The sequence below is a fragment of the Vulpes lagopus genome, chromosome 14, assembly GCF_018345385.1.
Source record: "Vulpes lagopus strain Blue_001 chromosome 14, ASM1834538v1, whole genome shotgun sequence".
NCBI lineage: Eukaryota > Metazoa > Chordata > Mammalia > Carnivora > Canidae > Vulpes > Vulpes lagopus.
The window spans coordinates 13,521,067-13,544,630 of record NC_054837.1 but is presented as its reverse complement, the minus strand read 5'-3'; the positions used below and the strand labels follow the sequence as shown (position 1 = coordinate 13,544,630).

At 36.6% G+C, this 23,564-nt stretch overlaps 1 protein-coding gene across 4 annotated transcripts in view; it reads left to right on the top strand.

Moving 5' to 3' along the window:
• The first annotated feature begins 413 nt into the window (after positions 1-413).
• Positions 414-23,564, top strand: part of HORMAD2 (HORMA domain containing 2) — an 86,927-nt gene continuing 63,776 nt past the window's right edge. The window contains exons 1-6 of one of the 4 annotated variants that reach the window (XM_041729323.1): positions 414-559; positions 8,044-8,131; positions 15,041-15,182; positions 17,577-17,640; positions 18,464-18,500; positions 22,675-22,695. In XM_041729323.1, the coding sequence (XP_041585257.1) occupies positions 8,081-8,131; positions 15,041-15,182; positions 17,577-17,640; positions 18,464-18,500; positions 22,675-22,695 (315 nt within the window). In that variant the 5' untranslated portion in view covers positions 414-559; positions 8,044-8,080. The remainder of the gene's footprint in view (positions 560-8,043; positions 8,132-15,040; positions 15,183-17,576; positions 17,641-18,463; positions 18,501-22,674; positions 22,696-23,564) is intronic. The other 3 variants (XM_041729324.1, XM_041729325.1, XM_041729326.1) reach the window with 3 other exon arrangements.

Sequence of the window (23,564 nt, the reverse complement as noted above, 5' to 3'; positions counted from 1 at the left end):
GCGTCTCCTCAGCGAGCTCCATGGGAGACTGTCCTCGACGTACCGGTTGCCCAGGTGCAGCGGCCCCGCGCGGAAGGACCCGTCGGGGTCCGTGGGCGGCGCCGCGAGCCCAGGGCGGGTCCCTCAGGCCCGGGAGCGCGGGGCCGGCCCTCAGAAGGGCAAGAAAGTCGGCAGCAGGGACACGGCGCCGGCGACGGGAGGCCGTGTGGCCTGAGAACCAGCGGGAAGGAGGCCCGCCCCAGAGGACGCCGGCGCTGAGGGGGCCGAGCCCGTCAGGGGTCGGTTAGCGGCCGCTCACCCCTTTTTGCATATTCATGAAGCCGAACGAGGCAGACCGCCCAGGCAAGCCTTGGAGAGATCATGAATTATTCATGAGGCAGCGTCTCGCCCCGCCCCCAAAGGACCTTATTGACTATTCATAAGCCTAAGCGGGTTTGGGCCGGAAACAGCCGTTGGGTACTCACCCTCTTGAGAGAGGCGTCGACAGCTGAAGTGAGGGCTGTCCAGATGCAAGGTTTCCGGAGAAAGACAGTGCTTGAGCATCGTCAGTTTTCCTAAGGTTAGGTTAAATTTTTTTTTCTTTTCCTTTTCTTTTTCCTTGAGGCTTTAAGTTTGATTTGAAGGTATTTCGCAGAGGCCCGAGGTTCTCTGAGGAGAAGCGGGAAGGCTGGCACTGAGGAAGAAGACTGAGGGAAGCTTCTAGATTAACACCCCACCCTTCCCTCTACTCTCGCCCTCAGCGCTCGAGTTTTGAAAAATTTCACGTACAGCAGGAAGGGAGGACGAAAAAAAAAAAAAAGAGTGGGGAGAATTTTTCTGCGAACACCCGCATTCCCGCTATCAAGGTAGCTCTTGAATTCAGATTTCAGTGGAAAGAAGCAATGAGTCTTGGTGAGGAAGCGGCAGCGGTAGTTAGCGAGTGGCCCAGCACTGGGGTCAGGCCAACGACGTCTGTGTATTGCTGGGGTTTGGGAATGGAGCTTTGGGGTGACGTTGGGTAGGTCGGGTTTTCGCCAGCCATGGAGGTGTTCCACCAGGATCCATGCGTGGCGCAGAGCAAGAGGTGACAGAGGTGGGGATGGGTCCCCACGGAGTCATCTTGGCTCCTTTGCCACCTTTTCCAGGACGTGCCGTTTAATCTCTGTGGACTTTAGGTCCCCGAACAGTACAAGGGCGAAAGTGTCTTGAAACGCAAGATTAGCCAATCACCGACATGTGTTCAGATGTGCAGAGCATGGGACGGAGTGTTTTCACTTCACTTGGCTGGTGAAAACAAAGATAAAGTTCGGTCCTTGTCCCTAAAAGAGTTTTTTATTTAATTAGGCTGATAGTCTCATATCTCCCCCATTGGATCATCAATCTCTTGAGATGTGAGTGGTATTTTACATCTTTGCAATCCTACATGATGTCTGGTACATTGTAGTCACCCAGTAAAGTTAGAATGAATGAATAATTGACGTAGCCTGAAGAAGATATTAAAAAACCAAAAGAGCATGAACAAATATCCGATTAATATAGTGGAAAACCATTTACTCTGAGTGAGCGTGGAAAAGGGGAATTATCAGAGCCAAATGGAATTTGTTAAAATGGTGAATAATAATTTATGGAAGCAAACTCTGTGAAGCCTCTGAATAACTGGGTGACCTCTGAAAAACTAAGTTATTTTGTTGGACTTCATTTTCCTCTTCTTTATAGTTTTACATTTTACATTTAAATCCATGACCCATTTTGAATTATATTTGTGTGCAGTGTGAGATTTAGACTGAGAGTTTTTGTTTGTTTGGTTTGGGGCGGGGGTTGTTTTTGCGTTTTGCCTACAGATATCCTGTTGTTCCAATACCATTTGTTGAAGAGACTATCCTTCCTCCACTAAATGACTTTCCTTTTCTTTAAAATAAAGGGATTAGATTATCTTTAGAGGACATGTCCTTTCCCTTCCAAATCTATGATGTTGAGCCCATTTATGTCAAAATGTACTTCCTTTGTGTAAAGCCATCCTTCCTATCAGGCAAGAAAGCTCATCTAGTTGTATTTTAGAATTCAGCTATTAGATATTGTTCATTTGATATAAAGGGAATTTTCTTGTTAAAAAAATGGTTTTGGAAGATTGGGAAAGATGGGTGGAAATCATTAGGAAATCAACTGTTATTGTCTTTGTGCAAACATGATAAAAGTGGTTTTTACTTCACTCAGAATGGCCAAAGTGGGGGGGGGGGGCAAGAAGTGGCTTAGGCTTTAATATACTGAGCAATAGCTGGTTAATCATTATTTAAATCTTGGATTCATTCGTAAAAGGGTAAAATAGTAAGCAATTGTATCAATATTTTAAATAGGGCAGTTGAGATGTAAGTCAAGAGGTTAGCCTAGTATGAGTCTTTTTATCTGAGAAAGTACATCTTGCCCTCTCAAGATCATAATTCTTGTCACAGAGTGAATATATCAAGTATAAGAGTGAATGATATTGATGCCCTGTGACATTTCAGATATTTGTGGGTCAAATATGCAAGCAAATATATAACTGAAAGACATTTGAAAGTTAGAGTTTTGTTCATAAAATCCATAATTATTATGAAATCTCTCCTAGGCTTTTAGATAATGAATTAGAACAAGATGATTAAAAAACATCAGAATTATTCTCTTCGAGTGCATGATCTGTAGTGTCATACCTCCTGGGGCTGTCAGCTTGTGAGCTTTCAAAATTAAGCAGAGTTTGTACTTGAATAGGAGACTTCCACAAAACACCTGCTCAAAGAGAAAATAACAGTAGCAAAGGAATAATTAGAGGTTGAAAAGAGCCTGGCTATTAAAAAAAATCATTTAGATATGTTTTGCCTTTCTAAAGCAAGCTCATTCTAGAACAACAGAAAAAGACACTACTGTATTTAGAAGTAAGCAAGCAAGCTCCACAACTAGGAAAGCAGTGGTAGTGCATCATTTTAAATGGAATGCAAGCAAAAAGGAATTTCATTTTAGGGAGTCATTGTAGAAAAACTCCTAAATTGTGAGTAAAATTTTCTTAAGTTTTATTCTCAGTCTGCCAGTAAGTGTTTGTTTGACCCTGAGTAAGTGAGTTGATTTCTCTGGACCTTGATTTCCTCATCTAGAAAATTAGATGTTTGGACTGGATGACATTTAAAGTTCCTCCTATCTCTAATATTCTGTAATTCTTTTCTAGATACTTAATTCTTTCTCGTTCTTGTAGTACTTCTCTATTGACCCAGCAAATATTTATTGAGCATCTATTTTGTTCCAATACTGGAACAGTGCTGAGGTGCTGAGGATTCAAGAATGAGCTGAACCAGACATAAAAGGTGACATATTACATGATTTCATTTATATGAAATGTCCAGAATAGGCAAATCCATAGAGATGAAACATAGATTAGTGGTTGCAAGGGGCAAGGGGGAGGGGAGAGTGGGGAGTGATTGGTAATGGGCATGGAGTTTCTTTTTGGGAAAACAAGAATCTTCTGGAATTAGTAGTGATGGTTGCAAAACTATGATATACTAAAACCCATTAAATTGTACCTTTAAGGAAACCTTTAAAAAACAAAGAATGAGCTAGACAGACACAACTTTACTTTCATGTTAGCTTACAGTGGGGTGGGATGGATACATAAATGTAACCGTGATACTGTATATATTACAATGGGCACATAATCCAACTTGGTGGTGGTGGTCAATCAGGGAATAGTTCCTTGAGAACACTATACTAAGCCAGATCTAAGAAATAAGTAGGAATTGAGAATGGAGGAGAAGGTTTCAGGGAGAAGGAATATTACAAAAGCCTGAAAACTGAAGAGAATATGGTTTAGGGTAACTAATGTTAGTAAGAATAGTAAGAATACTGATGCATAAAATTGTGATGGAAAATGGTGAGAGATGGGACTAAGGAGGCATGAGCGAGATATTGAAGCCATGGTAAGGAGTTTGGATTTTATCCTGAGGGCAGTGGGGAGCCTTTGAAGAATTTCAATCTATGGAGTTACATAATCATGTTTGCAATTTAAAAAGAAAACTCAAAAAAAAAAAAAAAAAAAAAAGAAAAGAAAACTCAGACTGCAATACAAGGGAGAGAATGGAGAAGGACAGGATCAGTGACAAGCAGACTGGTGGTTATAGCAGTCCAGGCAAAAGATGAGGCTAATCTCATCTAAAGCAGAGATAACAATAACATGTGTAAAGTGAGGAATGGACACATTTGATAAATTTCTTTTTTTAATGATTTCATTCATTTATTTATGAGAGACACAGAGAGAAAGGCAGAGACATAGGCAAAGGGAGAAGCAGACTTCCTGTGGGAAGCCTGATAAGGGACTCGATCCCAGGATGCTGGGATCACAAACTGAGCCAAAGGCAGATGCTCAACCACTGAGCCACCCAGGGGCCCCAATATTTGATAAGTATTAAGGAGACTGGATGTGGAAGTGAGGCAGGGTTAAGGTTGAGTTATAGTTTTTAGGCATGAGCAATTAGGTATTTGATATAATTCACTGAGCTAGGGAACAGAAACAGGATTTTGGGGGAAAATAACTGACATTTAGGTGTGTTGGGAACATCAAAGTGAAACTGTCTTATAGAGGTATAGATCTCTAACTCCCCATAGAGATCTGGACTCCTGACATATAAGAATTATTAGAATAGATATAGTAATTGAAACAATGGGACTGTATTTGTTCATCCAGGGAGTATGTTTAGAAGTAAGGGGGGGAAATGGAGCTCCTGAGCACCACACACTAAGAAATGGGTGAGGGAAAAGTCTGAAGTAGATGATGAGAAGGAACAACTGGAAGGCTGGAAGAAAACTAGAAGTTCAAATACTAACATAAGATTTTTAAAAATAAACATGCTTTGTTACTTATAATGAAATATTTGTCAGACAGTGTTCCAAGTGCCCTATAAGTAATGACTCATTTAGTCCTCAGAACAGATCTATGAAGCAGTTACTATTACTATCCTTATTTTACAGATGGGGACACTGAGGCACACAACTTGCTCAAGATGAAATGGCAAGTTAATTGCAGACTAAAATTTGATTGTAGGCAGTGTGGCTCCAGAAGAGTGTGTGTACTTAACCATTATACTATGTATGCTCTCCAGATGAACACATGCTCAGATAAACACTATAAGAGCCCTGAGAAGTTGGATTTATTGTCTTTATTTTATAAAAAGGAAACTGAGGCCCAGGATGACTATGTGATTTAACCAAGTCACAGAGCTACTAAGTAGTTGAACAGAATTTGGATCTAGATTCCTTAACTCCAAAGCCTCTTTCTACTACATTGTACTGTTGGTTCTTTCTCTCTTTATACACACACACACACACACACACACACACACACACACACACACACATATATATAATTTAACTTTACTTACTTTATAAATGTTAATTCCTCAAGTATTTACCAAATGCTAATAGCGACTAGCTTTGAATTCTTTTTCAAAAGCAAGTGCCCTGATTGTCTCAGAGTTTTCAGTGATAGTATCAGATTAATCCAGGTTATCTGTACATTCCAATATAGATGTAATAATGCATTATATTCTAATTGGCTGATGCTTTTTTTCAGGGCTTGATTCTCTAGAAATGCCATCAGAATGTCTTACCATCATAGAAAAAAAATTTTCAAAGTTTATTTATTTAAGTAATCTCTATACCCAGTGTGGGACTTGAACTTACAACCCCAAGATCAAAAGCTACATGCTCCACTGACTGAGTCATCCAGGCACCCCATAGAGAAATTGAAAAAAAATTAATGTAGTGGGGCCCCTAAGTGGCTGCTGGTTAAAGGCCCAGCCCTTGATCTCAGCTCAGGTCTTGATCTTGGAGTCTTGATTTCAGAGTCATGAGTTCAAGTCCTGTGTTAGGCTCCACATTGGACATAGAACCGATTTTAAAAAAAGAAATCAATGTAGAAATCTAAAAATTCTTCTTATTGTGATATATTGTCTCTAAGGCTAATAACTACCCCAGTAGGGAGTCGTTTACATGGTTTAATGGGCCAGAGCTCAAGTTTGGACTCTTGTAGTTACATATTTTGCTCATTTTATTTCTTCAAGTTTTAAGGGAAGCAATTGATGTGTTGAGTCAGATTTGAAGGTTATACACAGAAATGAAGGCTATATTCTGAAGTCAACAAAAGATATCTTGGAATCTTTAAGGACTGAAGAACTATTAGGTGGTTTTCAGTATCCTATAAGATATTGTAGAAGAGTGTCCCCTAGTGCTACTCTGAAGAAGTAATTTGAGAGAAATTAAATACTGCTTGTTTATAATCTCTATCACCATCTTGTGGCAGTGTCCTCAAATAATTCTGCCTTCTTTTATTTGCAAAATCAACCAGGATCTTGCATTAACCTATACACCAAAAAAGGTCACAGGCTATCCTGGGTGATCCAGAATGGAATTACTTTAAATGGGCTATTTTATAAATATCTTGGTCAGAATTCCATAAAATGTTGAAAAGAAGCCCCAGTAAATTAAATTAAGGACTTAGGGGAAAAAAGGGAAATTTGCTTCTTTTTTTAAGCTAGTGAAGCAATAGGAGTGAAAAACTAGCTGTATCTTTTTACAATTTAAAGTCCTTCTGTTTTAATTTTTTATTTGTTTATAGTAAATTCTACCCCTAATGTGGGGACTCAAACCTGTGATCCCAAGATCAAGAGTCACATGCTCTACCCACTAAGCCAGCCAGGTGCCCCAAAACCAGATGTATTTTTAATGTTAATGTTTTTTATGGTGTTAAAATACACATAATACAAAATTTACCGCTTCACCCATTCTCAAGTATATAATTCAGTGCCACTAAGTGCATTCATGGTGTTATACAACCATCACCCCATCCATTCCTAGAAAATTTTCATTATCCTGAACAAAAACTGTGTACTTTTTAAAAACCCGATTTTTTCCACCCTTCAGCTCTTTGTAACCTCTATTCTTTCCATCCCTATGACGTTGACTACTTTGGGTACCTCTACTTCATATAAGTGAAATCAGGCAATATTTGTTCTTTTGCGTCTGGCTTATTTTACTTAGCATAATGTTTTCAAGGTTCATCCATGTTGTAGCATGTATCAGAATGTCATTCCTTTTTAAGGCTTCTGTATATCATTGTATTTACCACATTTTAAAAAACCCATTCAACTGTTGGTAGACATTTGGGTTGTTTCCACCTTTTAGATATTTTAAACAATACTGCTGTGAACATTAGTGTACAAGTATCTGAATTCCTGCTTTCAGTTCTTTGGAGTATATACCTAGAAGTGGAATTGTTGGATAGTATGGTAATTCTGTTTAACTTTTTCAGGAACTGCCATACTGTTTTTTATAGCAGCTGTATGATTCCCACCACAATGCACAAGGGTTCCTATTTCCCCACATCTTCACCAACATTATTATTTTCCATTTTGGGGGGATAGCCATCCTAATGGGTATGAAGTGTAAACTTCTACTTTTGAGTTACCTTTGAAAACCAATAACAGGGGCACCTGGGTGGCTCAATGGTTGAGCATCTGCCTTTGGCTCAGGTCATGATCCTGGGATCCTGGGATCCTGGGATGGGTCCAGCATCAGGCTCCCTGCAGGGAACCTGCTTCTCCCTCTGCTTATGTCTCTGCCTCTCTCTGTGTGTCTCTCATGAATAAATAAATAAAATATTTTTTAAAAAGAAAGAAAGAAAACTAATAACTCATAAAGTTAATTCAAGAAATGTTTTGAGCCCCTGCTATATACAGAACACAGTTGCACTCTAAGGAAATAACAAGGATGAATAAAATATATTGTATCTTTAGGTGATTTACAATTTATTCTTCTCCTTCAAATGTATGTGGGAACAAGCAAATCAACTTAAATTCTCACTGGGTGGTTGAAAAAACTAATCCAGAGATTTTATGCCAAATTTATGGAAAATGAGTAGTGGAGATAAAAATGTTTATTAAACTAATTTTCCAAAGAATACAGTCAAATGCTAATTATGTAGTTCTTTAGAAAATTCACAACAAATATTATGTCAGGCAAAGTCTAATTTTTTCCCCACCCCCACAGGTCTGACTTGTTAAAAGAATCCTGGTACATTACTACAATGGCCACTGCTCAGCTCTCTCACTCTATCAAAATTCATAAGGCATCTAAGGTAATTACTAAGAATTAAAAGAAAATCAATAACTATTTAGTGAGTTCAGAATCATGACTTTAATCTTTGGTGTTTTTTTAAAATAGCAGTTTTGTCAGTTAATTGGCACATATTTTATCAGAATATGTCTACATTTTAACTGCCTAATCGACTGAGGATGTTCAAGAAATTAGAATACATTCCTACAAAGTAACTTAATGGATGCTTGTTTCATGTTTATGTGTTTAGGTTTTCTAGAGTAAAAGAAATCAGAAACAAAAAAGATGTTTAAAGAGAATGATTTCTTGTTAGACATTTACTATCAAGCAATTAGGAAATTTCTGATATGCACTGTGATGTAATTATAAGGACGGAGGAGAGGGGAACACCTGGTGGCTCAGTGGTTGAGCATCTGTCTTCCACTCAAGGTGTTATCCCAGGATCTGGGATCAAGTCTGGCATTGGGCTCCCCACAGGGAGCCTGCTTCTCACTCTCCCTTTGCCTATGTTTCTGCCTCTCTCTCTGTGTGTCTCTCATGGATAAATAAATAAAATCTTTAAAAAAAAAAACAAACTGAGGAGAGAACACTGACAGGAACTTGGAGGCTGGGCCCCTGGAGAGCACGCCAGAGTCAAGCAACCCTCCTGAGTTCATAAGGGCAGGTGTATCTTGCCCCATGACATTCATTAATGAATCATTCACTTATTAATTGAGATCTCAAAATTCTATAATATATATACATACATATGTGTGTATGTGTGTGTATATATAAATACTATACACACACACACACATATATATAATGGTGTTATTCTCTGAGAGAATAAAATAAATCTTTATCTTCTAGTTTAGAATCTGATAAGGGAAATGGGATTTAGAGGAGTTAAGCCAATACACAAAGCAGTATATGTATTACACATATGTGAAAAAGAGTAAAGCAATATAAATTACGTGAATTTAGAGACTTTATATAGACTTGAATGGTTTGTGTATTACTCATGAAGGAAATGTGACTTAAGATAGACTTTGAATAATAAAAAGGATTTGAATAGAGGAGAGAGAAGAGAATTCTATGAGGAAAAACTATCAATATGCTTTGGCTCAAAATGAAAAATGATCATGGTATATTTTAGAGAATAATGAAGAACCCATCCTTACTGGAGTTGAGAGACATCATGTTGGACAGAAGTAGGAAACAAAATTGAATGGGAACTTTGGAAACAAATTAATATGGATCGTAAAAGCCAAGCTGAGGAATTTATACTTTATTTTTCAATCAGTGGACAGTGGGTTTGATCAGGAACGTGAATAAAATTGTTTTAGGAATATTCAGCTGTAGTAAAAAAGGACAAGATTCAAGTTGAAGAAGAGTTAGTGCAGAGAGAAAGCAGTCATCTTTCTGGGTCAAATTCAATATACTCACTGGATTCCTGATCTGATTTGATTTCCTAAGTGGGCTTCTTTCCTGGAGCAGCGGGGAGAATGCTGAACTGGGTATATGAATTGCAATCAGCTTGGGTGTTATTTTTCTTACTGTAAATTAGCAAATTAACTTTTGATATAAACAGATCCTTGTAGTTTGGACTGCAGGAACTACTTTTCCCAGTAAATTTTAAGTGACTGTATGATTTTTCTATTTAATACTTAAAGCAATAATAATAACAATTATAGAAGTTAACATTTATTTCAGACTTACATGTACTGGGCACTGTGCCAAGGGCTTTATATTATTATTTCAATTAAGCCTCACATTAAGGAGGATGCTGAAGTACAGAGAAGTAAAGTAACTTGTCTTAGGTAGTGTAACTTGACAGCTAAGCTGTCAAACATCACTTATATCATTAGCACACTATATTGTTAAAATAACTTATAATAATATTTTCTATTATCAAGTCATAGTATTTTTATGTATTAGACTTTTACAAAAACATTGATGATCACCCTTAAAGTATTAGATCAGTTGAGCTAAAGTATTAGATCAGTTGAGCTAAGAAAAAAAAAATCCCTGGAGTAGAAAAATAATAGAACTCTAGAGGGATTTTCCAACTATTGATCTTCATTACTACAAATGGCCTTTTAGAGTCTATATTAAAAATAAATGTCTTTATACTTTCAGGTTATTTAATTTTACAAATGGTTATTACTCTAGTACCGCCTCTGAGTTTTGGCAAGTTTTCAATTAATTATTATATATGCATGCCATGCCAGCTATTACCCAATTACTCAAAAGAACCTTAATTTCTCAGGATCTGTGGGTACAAAAAACAATTTTCTATAAAATTTTACATGCACATGCATATACACATGCACACGACATTCACACCTAATTCTCCTTCAGCTTCAATTTTTCCTACATCTACTATAGCTTAACATTCCTAAAACAATTACTTTACTCACTCACCTGATCAAACTGAGTTTCCATTGATTGCAGAATAAAGCATAAATTCCTTAACCTGGCTTTTAAGATCCATACTGATTTGTCTTCCAATTTCCTTTCATAGATGCAAGAGTAATAATTTTATTATATATTTTTAACAACTGAATATGATATAGTTTGATCATTCATTGCGACTATATGTATACCAAAGAAGAACAAAGCTTATATAGCAAAATCATGACTAGAATGTCTTTGGAATACAGATATAGAAAGCTTTTTTAGGGGGTGCTTGGGTGGTTTGATCAGTTAAGCATCCGATTCTTGGTTTCAGCTCAGGTCATGACCTTAGGGTCCTGAGATTGAACCCTGTGTCAGGTCTGCTTGAGATTCTGTCTTTCCCTCTTCCTCTGCCCCTCTCCCCTCAAATAAATAAATCCTTTTTAAAAAAATATTTTATTTATTTATTCATGAGAGACACACAGAGAGAGAGGCAGAGACACAGGCAGAGGGAGAAGCAGGCTCCATGCAGGAAGCCCGATGTGGGACTCGATCCTAGGACCCTTGACACCCCAAGTCAAAGGTGGACACTCAAGTGCTGAGCCACCCAGGCATCCCAATAAATAAATCTTAAAAAAAAAGCTTTTTGGGGGGCACATGGCTGACTCAGTTGGAAGAGCATTTAACTCTTGATCTTGAGGTCATGAGGTCGAGCCCTACATTGAGTGTAGAGATTACATAAATACATTAAAAGAAAGACAGAAAAGCTTTTGGTCATAATTGGTGAATTACTGAAAACTACATATGAAACTAATGATGTACTATATGTTGGCTAATGGAATTTAAATTTAAAAAAGTGTTATGCTAAAAAAAGAAGAAAAAAAAAGCTTTTGGGAGTTCTTCATTAAAGGCATATTTGTGGGTCATACCTGCCTCTAAGTAACAGAATTATTAAAATTTCAACAATGGAAACTGTGTAGTATAGTAAAAAAGACCTCTGAATTTGACTAAAATAATCAGAGACTTAACCATCCTGACTTCTGACAGCATAAAAGTAGTAGTTTCACCTACTTTTGTATTTTATATAAGTGAAATCAGTAGTAATATTTTTTATCTGGTTTATTTTGCTCAGATTTATGTGTGAGAGTCATCAGTATTGTTAAGAACAGTTATAAAAAAAAAGAACAGTTGTAGATCATTCTCATATCTGTATAGTATTCCATTATGGGGATATATTACAATTTGTTTATTCATTCTTTTGTTATTGGGCATTTGGATAGTTTCCATTTGGGGTCCGTTACAAATAAAGCTGTTATAAACGTTCTTTGGTGAGCATATGTATGTATATCTGTCAGGTGTATACCTATGAGTGAAATATGGATCATAGAATATGTGTATCTTTAGCTTTAGTGGATACCACTAAGCATATTTTCCAAAGAGGTTGTACCCATTTAGTATGCTCCTGTAAACAGTATTTAATAAAAGTTTTGACTGATTCACATTTTTATCAACATTTGATATTTTCTGATTTTTAAAAATATTAGCTGTTTTGTTAGGTATGTAGTGTTCTTGTGGTTTTATTTTATTTTTTTAAATATCAGGGAGAAGCTATTCTTTTTTTTTTAAAAAAAAGATCTTATTTATTTGTTCATAAGAGACAGAGAGAGAGAGAGAGAGAGAGGCAGAGACATAGGCAGAAGGAAAAGCAGGCTCCCTGCAGGGAGCCTGATGTGGACTCGATCCTAGGACTCTGGAATCAAAGGCAGATGCTCAACAACTGAGCCACCCAGGTGCCCCTCATTGTGGTGTTAGTGTGCATGTCCCTAACAAAGTTTGAGCACTGTTTTTTTAGGGCAAGGGAGGGGCAGAGAGAGAGAGAGAGAGAGACAAAAAGAGAGAGAGAGAGAGACACTCCAGATCCAGCATGAAGCCTGACACAGGGCTCGATCTCACAATCCTTGAGATCATGACCTGATCTGAAATCAAGCATCGGATACTAACCCACCTGAGCCACCTTGGCACCCCATTTGAGCACTGTTTATTGGCCATTTGGATATCCTGTTTTGTGGAGTGTCTATTCAAGTCTTTTATCCATATTTTTCTTTTTGAGTGTCTATTTTTTTCTTAGTGAATTTTAGGAATTCTTCGTATATCCTGGATATGAGTCCTTTGCAGATGCAAGTATTGAGAATTCTACTCTGAAGCGAGTTGCTTCTTTGAAAGCAAAAGAAGATTTTTAAAAGATTATTAATATAATCTAATTCATCGATATTTGGAAAATACTTTAAAATTAAAATGTATTGACACAATACCAGCTGGAGTTCATGAGACATATTTTGTGTTTAAATTTTTTTTTTTAAAGACATGGGGGATTTTATTTTTTATTTTATTTTTTTAATTTTTTATTTATTTATGATAGTCACACATTGAGAGAGAAAGAGAGGCGGAGACATAGGCAGAGGGAGAAGCAGGCTCCATGCACCAGGAGCCCGATGTGGGATTCGATCCCAGGTCTCCAGGATCTAGTCCCGGGCCAAAGGCAGGCGCTAAACCGCTGCACCACCCAGGGATCCCTTGTGTTTAAATTAAATAAGAAAGCAAAAAGCAGTCTCAGACTAACTGTGCAAAAATGATCAAAATTTTATTTTTATACATGTACACAGTAAATACTGAATGTGACAAACATGTTGAAATGGTAACTCAAGATGCAGAACAAACTCTCAGCAAATATTCTGTATTGTATTTAGTAGACATATTTTAAAAGATGTATTTATTCATTTTAAAGAAAAAGGGAGCAGAATGGGGAGGGACAGATGGAGAGGGAGAGAGAATCCCAAGCAGATTCCGCATGGATCCCTATACTGGGACTTGATCCCATGACCCTGAGACCACAACTAGAGCCAAAGCCAAAAGTTTGACACTCACCTGACTGTGCCACCCAGGTGCCTCTAGACAATTCTTATATACTGAACTAAAATTCATGCATCTGTCACTGTCTTATGACATTCCTAATATGGCATATGATTTCTTAGGGCAGACCTTCCAATCATTTAAGAATAACTATAAATTTTTCAATATATCATACACACATTATAAAATTTAGAAGGAAACTATTGTTAACATCCATATATTTTGTAGAAAGTTATCTGACATTTTACAGAACCTTAGTATTCTACAGAACTCTAGCTTCAGCAAAGCACAAAAGTATGGAGATACATGGTAGTAGAATAGTAAATGAATAGTGGTTCCACATAGCTAGAGTGAGGTGCATAGAAAGGATAGGGAGTAGGGGCAGAGAAGAGGGGGTGGCAGATGTGGCAAAAGAGCTAGGCAAGGATAAGACTTTGATAGTTCGCAAATCCAATACTGATACTTGAACTCTATCCTGCATGAACACTGGTCATGTTGTAATACAATTTGTATTTTTAAAGTTAATAATGATGGTGATACGAAGGACAAGAATGAATGAGAGTTGTTGGCAGGGAGATCAGGGACCACAGCAGTAATAAAGGGAAGAAATGAGTATGCCCTGAGTCAAGGCAGTGGCAGTGAGAAGGGAAAGGAAAATATACATTTGAGGATTCCTTAAGAGAGAATTATAGGATTTAGTGATTGGAAATGGGATATGAAGGAAAAAGAGAAGCCAAAGATCCCCTTATTTTTAGCCTGAATGATTGGAATGGAAGCTGATTGATTTGTCTGACAATAAAATTTGGGATCAAGTGTCAATTAAAGATGATTGAGATAAACTGAGTATGAGCGGTCTACAAAGTGGTCTAGATACAGATGTTCACAGAACAGAAACATAGAAGTGGAGCTCAGAACAGAAAAGAAGACTTGAAGTCTCCTCTGTGTAGGCTATAGCCAAAGCAGTTAGACTAGATGAGATTACCCAAAAAGCAAGAACTATGCAAAGAGAAAAGGACTAAAGATAGAATTTAAAGGGCAGAAAAAACTGGAAGAAATAAAAGAGACTGAGATAGATATGGAGGGATGGATGAAAAATCAAAAGAAGACAGTGGTTATAGCAGCTGAAAGAGAAGAGGGAAGGTTTGGGCAGAAGTGTCAAACACTGCAGAGAAGTTACACAGTAGGAAGGACAGAAGAGATCAAAGATAGGATGTACCTGATAACTTTGGAGAGAATAGTATAGAATGGAGAGTATAAAAGACAGATTGCATTGTATTCTGAGGAGTGTGTGAAAGGGAAGGAGATTACGTAAAAAAAAAAAAGCAGGGCGGGGGAGAAGATGATAGTAATATTCCAATTTTGCCTCAAACCCATGGATCATCGTGAAATAAATTATATTAGTTTTGAATTACTTGGGTAACTTTCCCTACCTTTCTGCTCTGCTTTGCCTATGGATATCAAATTTAATGCAATTTTTCAAAGCTGTGTTTCCTTTTGATTACCTTTAAAAGTATCAGATTTGAAAAAAAAAAAAAAAGTATCAGATTTGAAGTCTTGAAAAATCTTTCTATCCTGTCTGTGGTAATGGCATGATGGCTGAATATATTAAAGAATACTAATCTTTTTCATCTTTTTTTTCCCCCAGGAAACAGTTTTTCCATCCCAAATCACTAATGAGCATGAGTCATTGATAATGGTGAAGAAGCTTTTTGCTACTTCTATCTCATGTATAACATATCTAAGAGGCCTGTTTCCAGAGAGCTCTTATGGAGAACGCCATTTGGATGGTAAAGTTTAACTAAGTGGTTACCTTGGCTGTTGCAGTCCTTTCCTCTACTTGGCAGGAATAAACCTTTCCTTTCTCACAGAGTGTGCTAATTCCAAGTCATGGCTTGTTCTTCAAGATCAATTTGCTAATTCATTTTCCATTTTAATTTCAGTATGTTTAGTGGTTTTACTTATAGGAATCATTAGTTCCTGGCTAGATACCAAATGACAGACTGAGAAGAAAAGAAATCTGTATAGACAAGCCCAGTAATTCTTAACCATACCTATAAAAGCAACAGCCAGATAAAAATCTATTTGGGTGGCTGTAGATTTGCGCTATTTTGTGCCTCAGTTGAGTTTGTTCTTTGAGGTATACTTTGGCACTGAGGCAGTTTAATGGAGTCAGGTGAAAAACTCTTCTTCCTGTTAACACATACAAATATGCTGAAAGAAAAGCATATTCGTGCCAAACCCATTTGTCGATTTGCATGATTATTCTAATCAGTTCCTTTCTTTTCTCAATTGCCAGGTCTCCTAACTTTACTCCTTTTTATTTCTTGTGTCTTACACTGATGATCTTATTTCCTAATATTACAAATTGTTTTGGCTCCTTTCCTTTTCTTGTACTGAAAGAAAAAAAAATGTACCTAGGACTCTTCAATTTTTTAGAATCTTATCATTAGCCTAAAAAGCTGGATTGTGGTAACTTCAGAAAATCTTGCTGATTTGTCACTAAAATAGGAACTATCATTTGGGAAAATAAATGTAGAGACCTATAAGTTTCCTTGTAAGATCTTATTTTTCAAAATCTAACTTTACTTTAAATTCCTCACATCTGTATTTAATGATATACCTTGGTCTCATTCCAATTGAATTTTCTTAGCATTTCATCCCCTATACTAGCATCAATGAAATGCATGTATGCTGTAAATCCAAACGCATGACGTTTTCAGTCATGACAACTTCATTTGTATTATGTCTTCTTTTGGTCTATAGAATATAAATCTGTAATAGTGAATACGTTTATAGGTAGCACTTGGTTGCATTTCTCCTTGTTTGGAACAGAATTGGAAAAAACTGGAAAAAGATATGTTTGGGGTAACTAATTAAGGGCTTATTATGTGCCCATCACTACCCTAGGCATGGTGCGGGGGGGGGGGGGGGGGGGGGGAGGTGGATGTTAAAAAAAATTCAACTAAGTATATTTGAAGATCTAATTGGTTTTATTCAATGATTCATCAATAGTGCAGCAACCAATCTAGCAAAAAGAAAGGAGCTCTGAGGAGCATTACAAATTGATAGACTGTTATAGGCAGAAACAGAGTGGGACAAGGAAGTCATTAGTAAAAGAAGAGAAAGGTTTATTTCAGGCAAGGTCACCTTCCTTGGGTGGGGGGGAAGGGTGGGGCCCTACCATGCTGATTACCTCACTAGTATTGATCAGAAAATACCAGATTGACTGGTTAAAGATTACATTCCTGCAATTAAGTCTTGATTTGCTCCTTTTGGGGAACAAGTGACTCAATTTTAGGCCGGCCCTTCCTTCTTCTTTCCTTCTTTCCTTCTTTCCTTTCTTCTTTCCTTCCTTCCTTCCTTCCTTCCTTCCTTCCTTCCTTCCTTCCTTCCTTCCTTCCAATAAAGGTAATACTATTACTTATAGCTTTATTTTTTGTGATAGTTTTAGTAGAAGTTATAGGTCTCCCTCTCAGTGTTTGGTCTTAAAGTAACATACATCATAAAAATGCTCAGTACTCCTATGTCACTCTCCTTTTGGTGATCTCTAAATATTATACCAACATGTGGTAATTTTCATGTACCTCAACAGAGGTAGAGGAACATCAGTTTTAGGATAGGAAAACAATATTAAAAGGTGAAGTAATATGCAAAGTCATATGTGAATCAGTGATCAATTTGGACTGATCTAAGCCAAAACTCTTTAAATATGATTTTCCTGTTCTCTAACTATAGTAAGGTAGTTGAATTTCAGTTGGAAATTAATATTTGAGAATAATCCATGGGAAAAATCTTATCTTTATTTTCATTTAGAGGGGAGAGAAATATGAGAGAACTAATTTGAGATTAAGGTACATGTTTTAAATTGGTTAATGGAGATGGTCTCAATAGTCCCTTATGACTACTTGGAATTTAACAGAAGCAGAGAAGTGACAACAAGTCAGTTGTGTTGCATTGTAGAAGGGGAGACTGCTAGACTATGATCAAAATTAGACTAAGCTAGTTTTCAACATAGGATTTATTTTTAAAGTAGGTATTTAGAGATTCAAAATGTTTTTATAAGTTATAAAATTAAGATATATAAATAAAGTAGTTAAAGGAAATACCCTTGTTTAGCATGGACAATTTTAGTACAGTAATCATTTAGTAGAGGAAAATAGCCTGTGTTTCTATTTTTGTAGACCTCAGTTTAAAAATCCTTCGAGAAGATAAAAAATGTCCTGGGTCACTGCATATTATCAAATGGTAAGTAACTGAAATTCCACAAAAGTTGAACAACATTATTTTTGTCATGGCTGAAATTACCCATAAGACTTTATTTGAGGGATCCCTGGGTGGCTCAGCAATTAAACGCCTGCCTTCGGCCCAGGGCATGATTCTGGAGTCCTGGGATTGAGTCCCATGTCGGGCTCCTTGCAGGGAGCCTGCTTCTCCCTCTACCTGTGTCTCTGTCTCTGTCTCTGTCTCTCTCTCTCTCTCTCTGTGTGTGTGTGTCTCTCATGAGTAAATAAATAAAATCTAAAAAAAAAAAAAAGACTTTATTTGGTAAGATCATTTCCTTAAACCCTTCCTTTCTTATTTTCTTTCCTTCCTTCCTTCTTTTTTTCACAATTTCCTGGAAATTTAAAACAATTATTCAATCTAATTTTAAGATACTGACTTAGTTTTGTTTTTGAAGAAAATGAATTGCATAAAGAAAAATAATTGTATTCTTGAAACAAATATAGCATTGTATGTCACCTTCAATAACAAAAATTTAAAAAAAAGAAAAATATCCATCAAAATTTGATTACTCCTCATATGCATGTCAGTATCCTAAACATTATGGCAGACAAAAAGGAATGTAAGATGGGGTTCTCTACCTTAAAATTGTTTACCTATTACCTGTAAAGATCTAACAACATATTAAATGACACTGGGAGATTTCAAAAAAGCTCAAATGGGAAAGGTAAAATGATTACCTACTTAATGTACTTAAAAACAAAAATTATAAATCAGTTCTGTACTTGGAATTTTTTTGGCTTTTACATCTGGCCCAAATTGACATCAAACATTTATTTCTTGACAGGATCCAAGGTTGTTTTGATGCTTTGGAAAAGAAATACGTAAGAATGTTTTTAAATTTACACCATAATTAAAGACTTACCTTTTATACCTTAAAAAAAAGTTTAGCTTTTATTTTGTTGTTGTGTATTAACAGCGCACTAGTGCCTACATTTGCATTTATGAAAGTTTCTTTTTATGTCTTTGCTGTCTTGTTGATGTCTTGGTTTCATCGATTAGAAAGGAAACCTTCATTTTTCTCTTTTACATACTCATATCTTTTTGACCACAGAATTTCCTCTGAAGTCACTGGAAAAGATCCAGAGGATGTGGGACAGGGGAGACAAGAATCTGGCATTTAGCACATTGAACATGTTCAAAATAGTTGTGATTCAGTTCACAGATATGAAAGGAAAAAACGGACTTGAATAATTAGTTTTTATTCTATTTTAATTATTTTATTAACTATGTTTGGTTCATGTATATAACCTGTTCCCTCAAATAGCTAGTATTGTACCTTGGATTTTTAAAAATGCAGCTTGAATTTTAAGTGCATTAGATCTTTCTTGCTGCCCAAGACAGCTATGAAGGGTGTAAAAATTAGAGGCTCTAGTCCTAGTTGAAGAGACAAAATGTATATAAGTGAACTTTCTACCACTGTTTCCCTCTTCCTTCCCATCCAAATCTTCTTTTAAATTCTTCTCAATTTGGGGCAGTCCTGGTGGCTCAGTGGTTGACACCGCCTGCAGCCTGGGTTGTGATCCTGGAGACCCCGGATTGAGTCCCACGTTGGGCTCCCTGCATGGAGCCTGCTTCTCCCTCTGCCTGTGTCTCTGCCCCTCTCTGTGTCTATGAATAAATAAATAAAATCTTTAAAAATAAATAAATAAATTCTTCTCAATTCATATTCCCTTAAGAAATTTTGAGGTGAATAAGCCTTATCTTGGATTATTTAGTTGCACTCATACATTTCCTTTTACAATAAACAGTTATTTTTTTTTATAATTCATTCAACACTGACCTGGGAAACTGAGAGATACAAAATTAAAACAGATATGGGTTGTGCACACAAGGATCTAGACCATGGCAGAAGATAAATGATATTTATATGCATGGCTGATAAACACTGGCCCGGCTGTGCCTGTTATTAAGTTATTGAAATACTTTATATCAGGTGATAAATAGCTGTTTTGCGAGGACCCTTAGTGACCTCCACCATTGTCTCCCCCTCACCTCACCGTTGTCTCGTTTGGGATCTCCCTAGTCCTATCCATAATCTAGCAACCAAAGGGTTAGCATCTGGCCCAGAGGAGCTTCCAGGAACCCAGCAACCAAAGCTAAGTTGGCATCCTTTCTGATTGGCCAGTACCTGTGCCATATTGGGCTGTTAAATACTGATTTTTTTTTCCACATCAGTTTGATATTTTTACATAAAAATGTAAAAATTTTTACATTTTTATATCAAAATATCAGATATTTTGACTATAGCTCTATCACAAATATAAATACCCGTAATACTCATTAGAAATATATACACGCTAAAGAAAAGATACTGATTGTGTGCAATACAAGTGTGGAAAAGGAGAGGTTGTATTTCGCAAGGAACATGAGGGAAATCTTTGGGAGAAAATGGCTTTTGAACTTTGAAGGCCCTTAGTATTTGGACAGGTTTAAATGGAGAAAGTCATCACCAGCATACAAACGCTACTCATTCATTCTCCTTCATCCATTCATTTAGCAACATTTATTGAGCATCCATCATTGAGAGGCAGTGCAAAATAGTTAAGAGCACAAGTTTTGGAGTCAGTCTAAAGGGAATCCCAGTTCTGGATTTAACACCTGTGTAATCTTGGGCAAGTACTTACCTCTTGGTACCTTAGTTGCTTTATATACAAAGTGGGGATAATAACAGAACTTACCTCTTAGGGTTTTTTGAGAATTAAATGAACTAATCTAAAGCACTGATTTTCAAATGTTAGTTTGCATTGGAATCCCCTGGAGGACTTGTTAAAACACACATTGTCAGGCCCCACCCCAAAATCTCTCATGTGAGACTTTTCCATTTCAGATAAATTCCAGGTGATATTGAGACTGCTGGTCTAGGGACCATACTTTGAGAACCACTGGTCTAAAATGTTTAGAACAATGTCTAGCATATAATAAACACTATGTAAATGTTAACTCTTTTCCCCTTTCCTCCCTGTCTCCCTCCCTCCCTTCTACCCTCTCTTTGTCTCTACTTTTGTTCTTTCCCTCCTTTCTCCTCTCCTTCCTTCGTTCTCTTCCTTCCTCTCTTCATTTTTTATTTGATCTGTAACAGACATTGTACCTAAATACTGGATGAGATAAAAATGAGGGAAAGGTGTGATCCCTCCACTCAAGGAGTGTCATTTCTTAAATAATTACAATGTTACATGTGCTAAAATAGCAATGTGATGTAAAAAAGATTATCTACCTAGTTTGATGGATTTATTTTACTGAAATGACTACCTGTATGACTGAATTAATTAAATTTACTGTGTTGGGAGATTAAATGACAACACCTTAGATGGATGACTTAGCCTCTTAGTGGTATTTATATTTGTTTTTCAGTTGTTAGTCTCTTGATTTCCTACTAGGAAACAATAAATGTGTTAAAAATAGTTTGAGTAAAGTCAAATTGGAGTATCTAAAATGTTCTTCAGTAGAAGATGATGATTATTTCAAGTGAAATTTTGGGAGATTTTACCCTCTTTCCTTTGTAATTCATATTATGCTCAAATTCTTTAAACATGCATGCATTTTTAGATTGTTATAAAGAAGAGACTATATTGTACAAAGCCTCCTAATCTGTCTCTTACTCCCATTTTCAGTCCCCTACCATTCCAACTCACTATCCACACTACATTCTTTCAGAAATCTAATAATATCAATCTGTTGCCTGAAAATATTCCAGGGCTTCTAAAATAAAGTTGAGAGTCCTTCACAGAGAACCTGTATGATCTAGTTTCTACCTGCCTTTCTAAATGTCATCGCGCTCACTATTGCTAGCCATTTTAAAGCCACACAAGGATCTAGGACATGCCAAGTGCCTTTTCCCTTTATATGGGTTGTTGCTTTTGCCTGCAAAATTGTCTTCCCTGTCCATACCATTTACATGGCTAGCTCCAATTTATCCTTCAGGTCTCACCCTAAATATCCTTCAGGTCTCAGCCTACTTTCTTAGAGAGGTCTTCCTGGAACACACACCTCTACCCCAGCTTAGATTGTCATTTTGTTTCATGTTCTCAAGTGCCCTGTGCTACTTTGTCATAGCAATTAACACAATTGTAATTATGTACCTATCTGTTTGCTTTTTTTTTGTTTTTGTTTTCTCTCCTGTTGGTCTTCATGTTCCCTGAGATCGGGGGCCATGTCTATTTTTGAATGAATGAATGAATGAATGAATGAACTATTAGTCATATAATATAAATTAGAGTTTTACTGTGTAGTCTTAAAATCAATTGTATGCAGTAACGAAAATAGCCACACAGTGTCACTAAAGTTTTAGTCCTTTGGGTGAGAAAGGTGAATAATTTGATATAAAATTATGGATTGGGACCTTTAAAATTTTTTATTTATATATTTAGTTTTAAAATTTTAACTAGGTTTCATGACCACCGTGGAGCTTGAACTCATGACCTTGAGATTAAGAGTCATATGCTCTAACAACTGAGCCAGCCAGGCACCTCTGGTCCAGAAATTTTCTAATTTGTATTCCAGTTTTAAAATTTTTATCAGAGGCTAGATTATATCTCTATATATTGGATTACTTTTTCAAGCAGAGAGAATCTGTTTATATTAATATGTATGTAGGTAGGGCAAGGGTTTCGTAGACTTATCAGACTTTAAAATTTTTGTTTTTCTAGAATAGTTTTAAAAGACACGATTTTTTGGAGATACTGGTGGCATATTTAATGTTTAGTAATAATGAATTATTTTGTATATCTTTTGCCTCCCAAACTAAAATATAACTTATAGAAAGTACATATATATGTATGTATGCATGTATGTATTTTTTTTGCATTGCTCTTCTCCAGCAGAACTCTGTGTATGTAAATTTATACTCAAATGAAGGGTGAATTAGTATCCCTTTTTCAGATCTTCTACCCAAATCTTTGGAACCTCTTTGAAATCATGTTTTAATTAGCCTTTATTTGAAATAACAGTAATATCAGTAGAAGTATATAATAACAGTGGTTTTCTTTTCTCTTGAAGCTACACATGGCAGTACTTACAGTAAGTACACATTTAAAGACCAAACCAGGGATCCCTGGGTGGCGCAGCAGTTTGGCGCCTGCCTTTGGCCCAGGGCGCGATCCTGGAGACTCGGGATCGAATCCCACGTCAGGCTCCCGGTGCATGGAGCCTGCTTCTCCCTCTGCCTATGTCTCTGCCTCTCTCTCTCTCTCACTGTGTGCCTATCATAAATAAATAAAATAAAATTAAAAAAAAAAAAAAAAAAAAAAAAAAAAAGACCAAACCAATGTCTCTATTGTCTTTTGGCAGGTAAAACATTAAAATAGTACTATCCCCACTTCTCCCTAAATTTATCTGTCCTATGACATTTTAGAATAAAAAAATATAATTTATCAGAAGTTTTTTTTCATAATAAATTTATTTTTTATTGGTGTTCAATTTGCCAACATACAGAATAACACCCAGTGCTCATCCCGTCAAGTGCCCACCTCTGTGCCTGTCACCCATTCACCCCCACTCCCCGCCCTCCTCCCCTTCCACCACCCCTAGTTCGTTTCCCAGAGTTAGGAGTCCTTATGTTCTGTCTCCCTTTCTGATATTTCCTACCCATTTCTTCTCCCTTCCCATCTATTCCCTTTCACTATTATTTATATTCCCCAAATGAATGAGACCATATAATGTTTGTCCTTCTCCGATTGACTTATTTCGCTCAGCATGATACCCTCCAGTTCCATCCACATTGAAGCAAATGGTGGGTGTTTGTCATTTCTAATGGCTGAGTAATATCAGAAGTTTTAATGAAAGATCACAAATTATGTATTTCTTAGGTATATTACAATACATGGGAAAATATATAAGGATATACTGTTTGCTTCATATATTGGCTATCAGGATTTCATTTTTTAAAA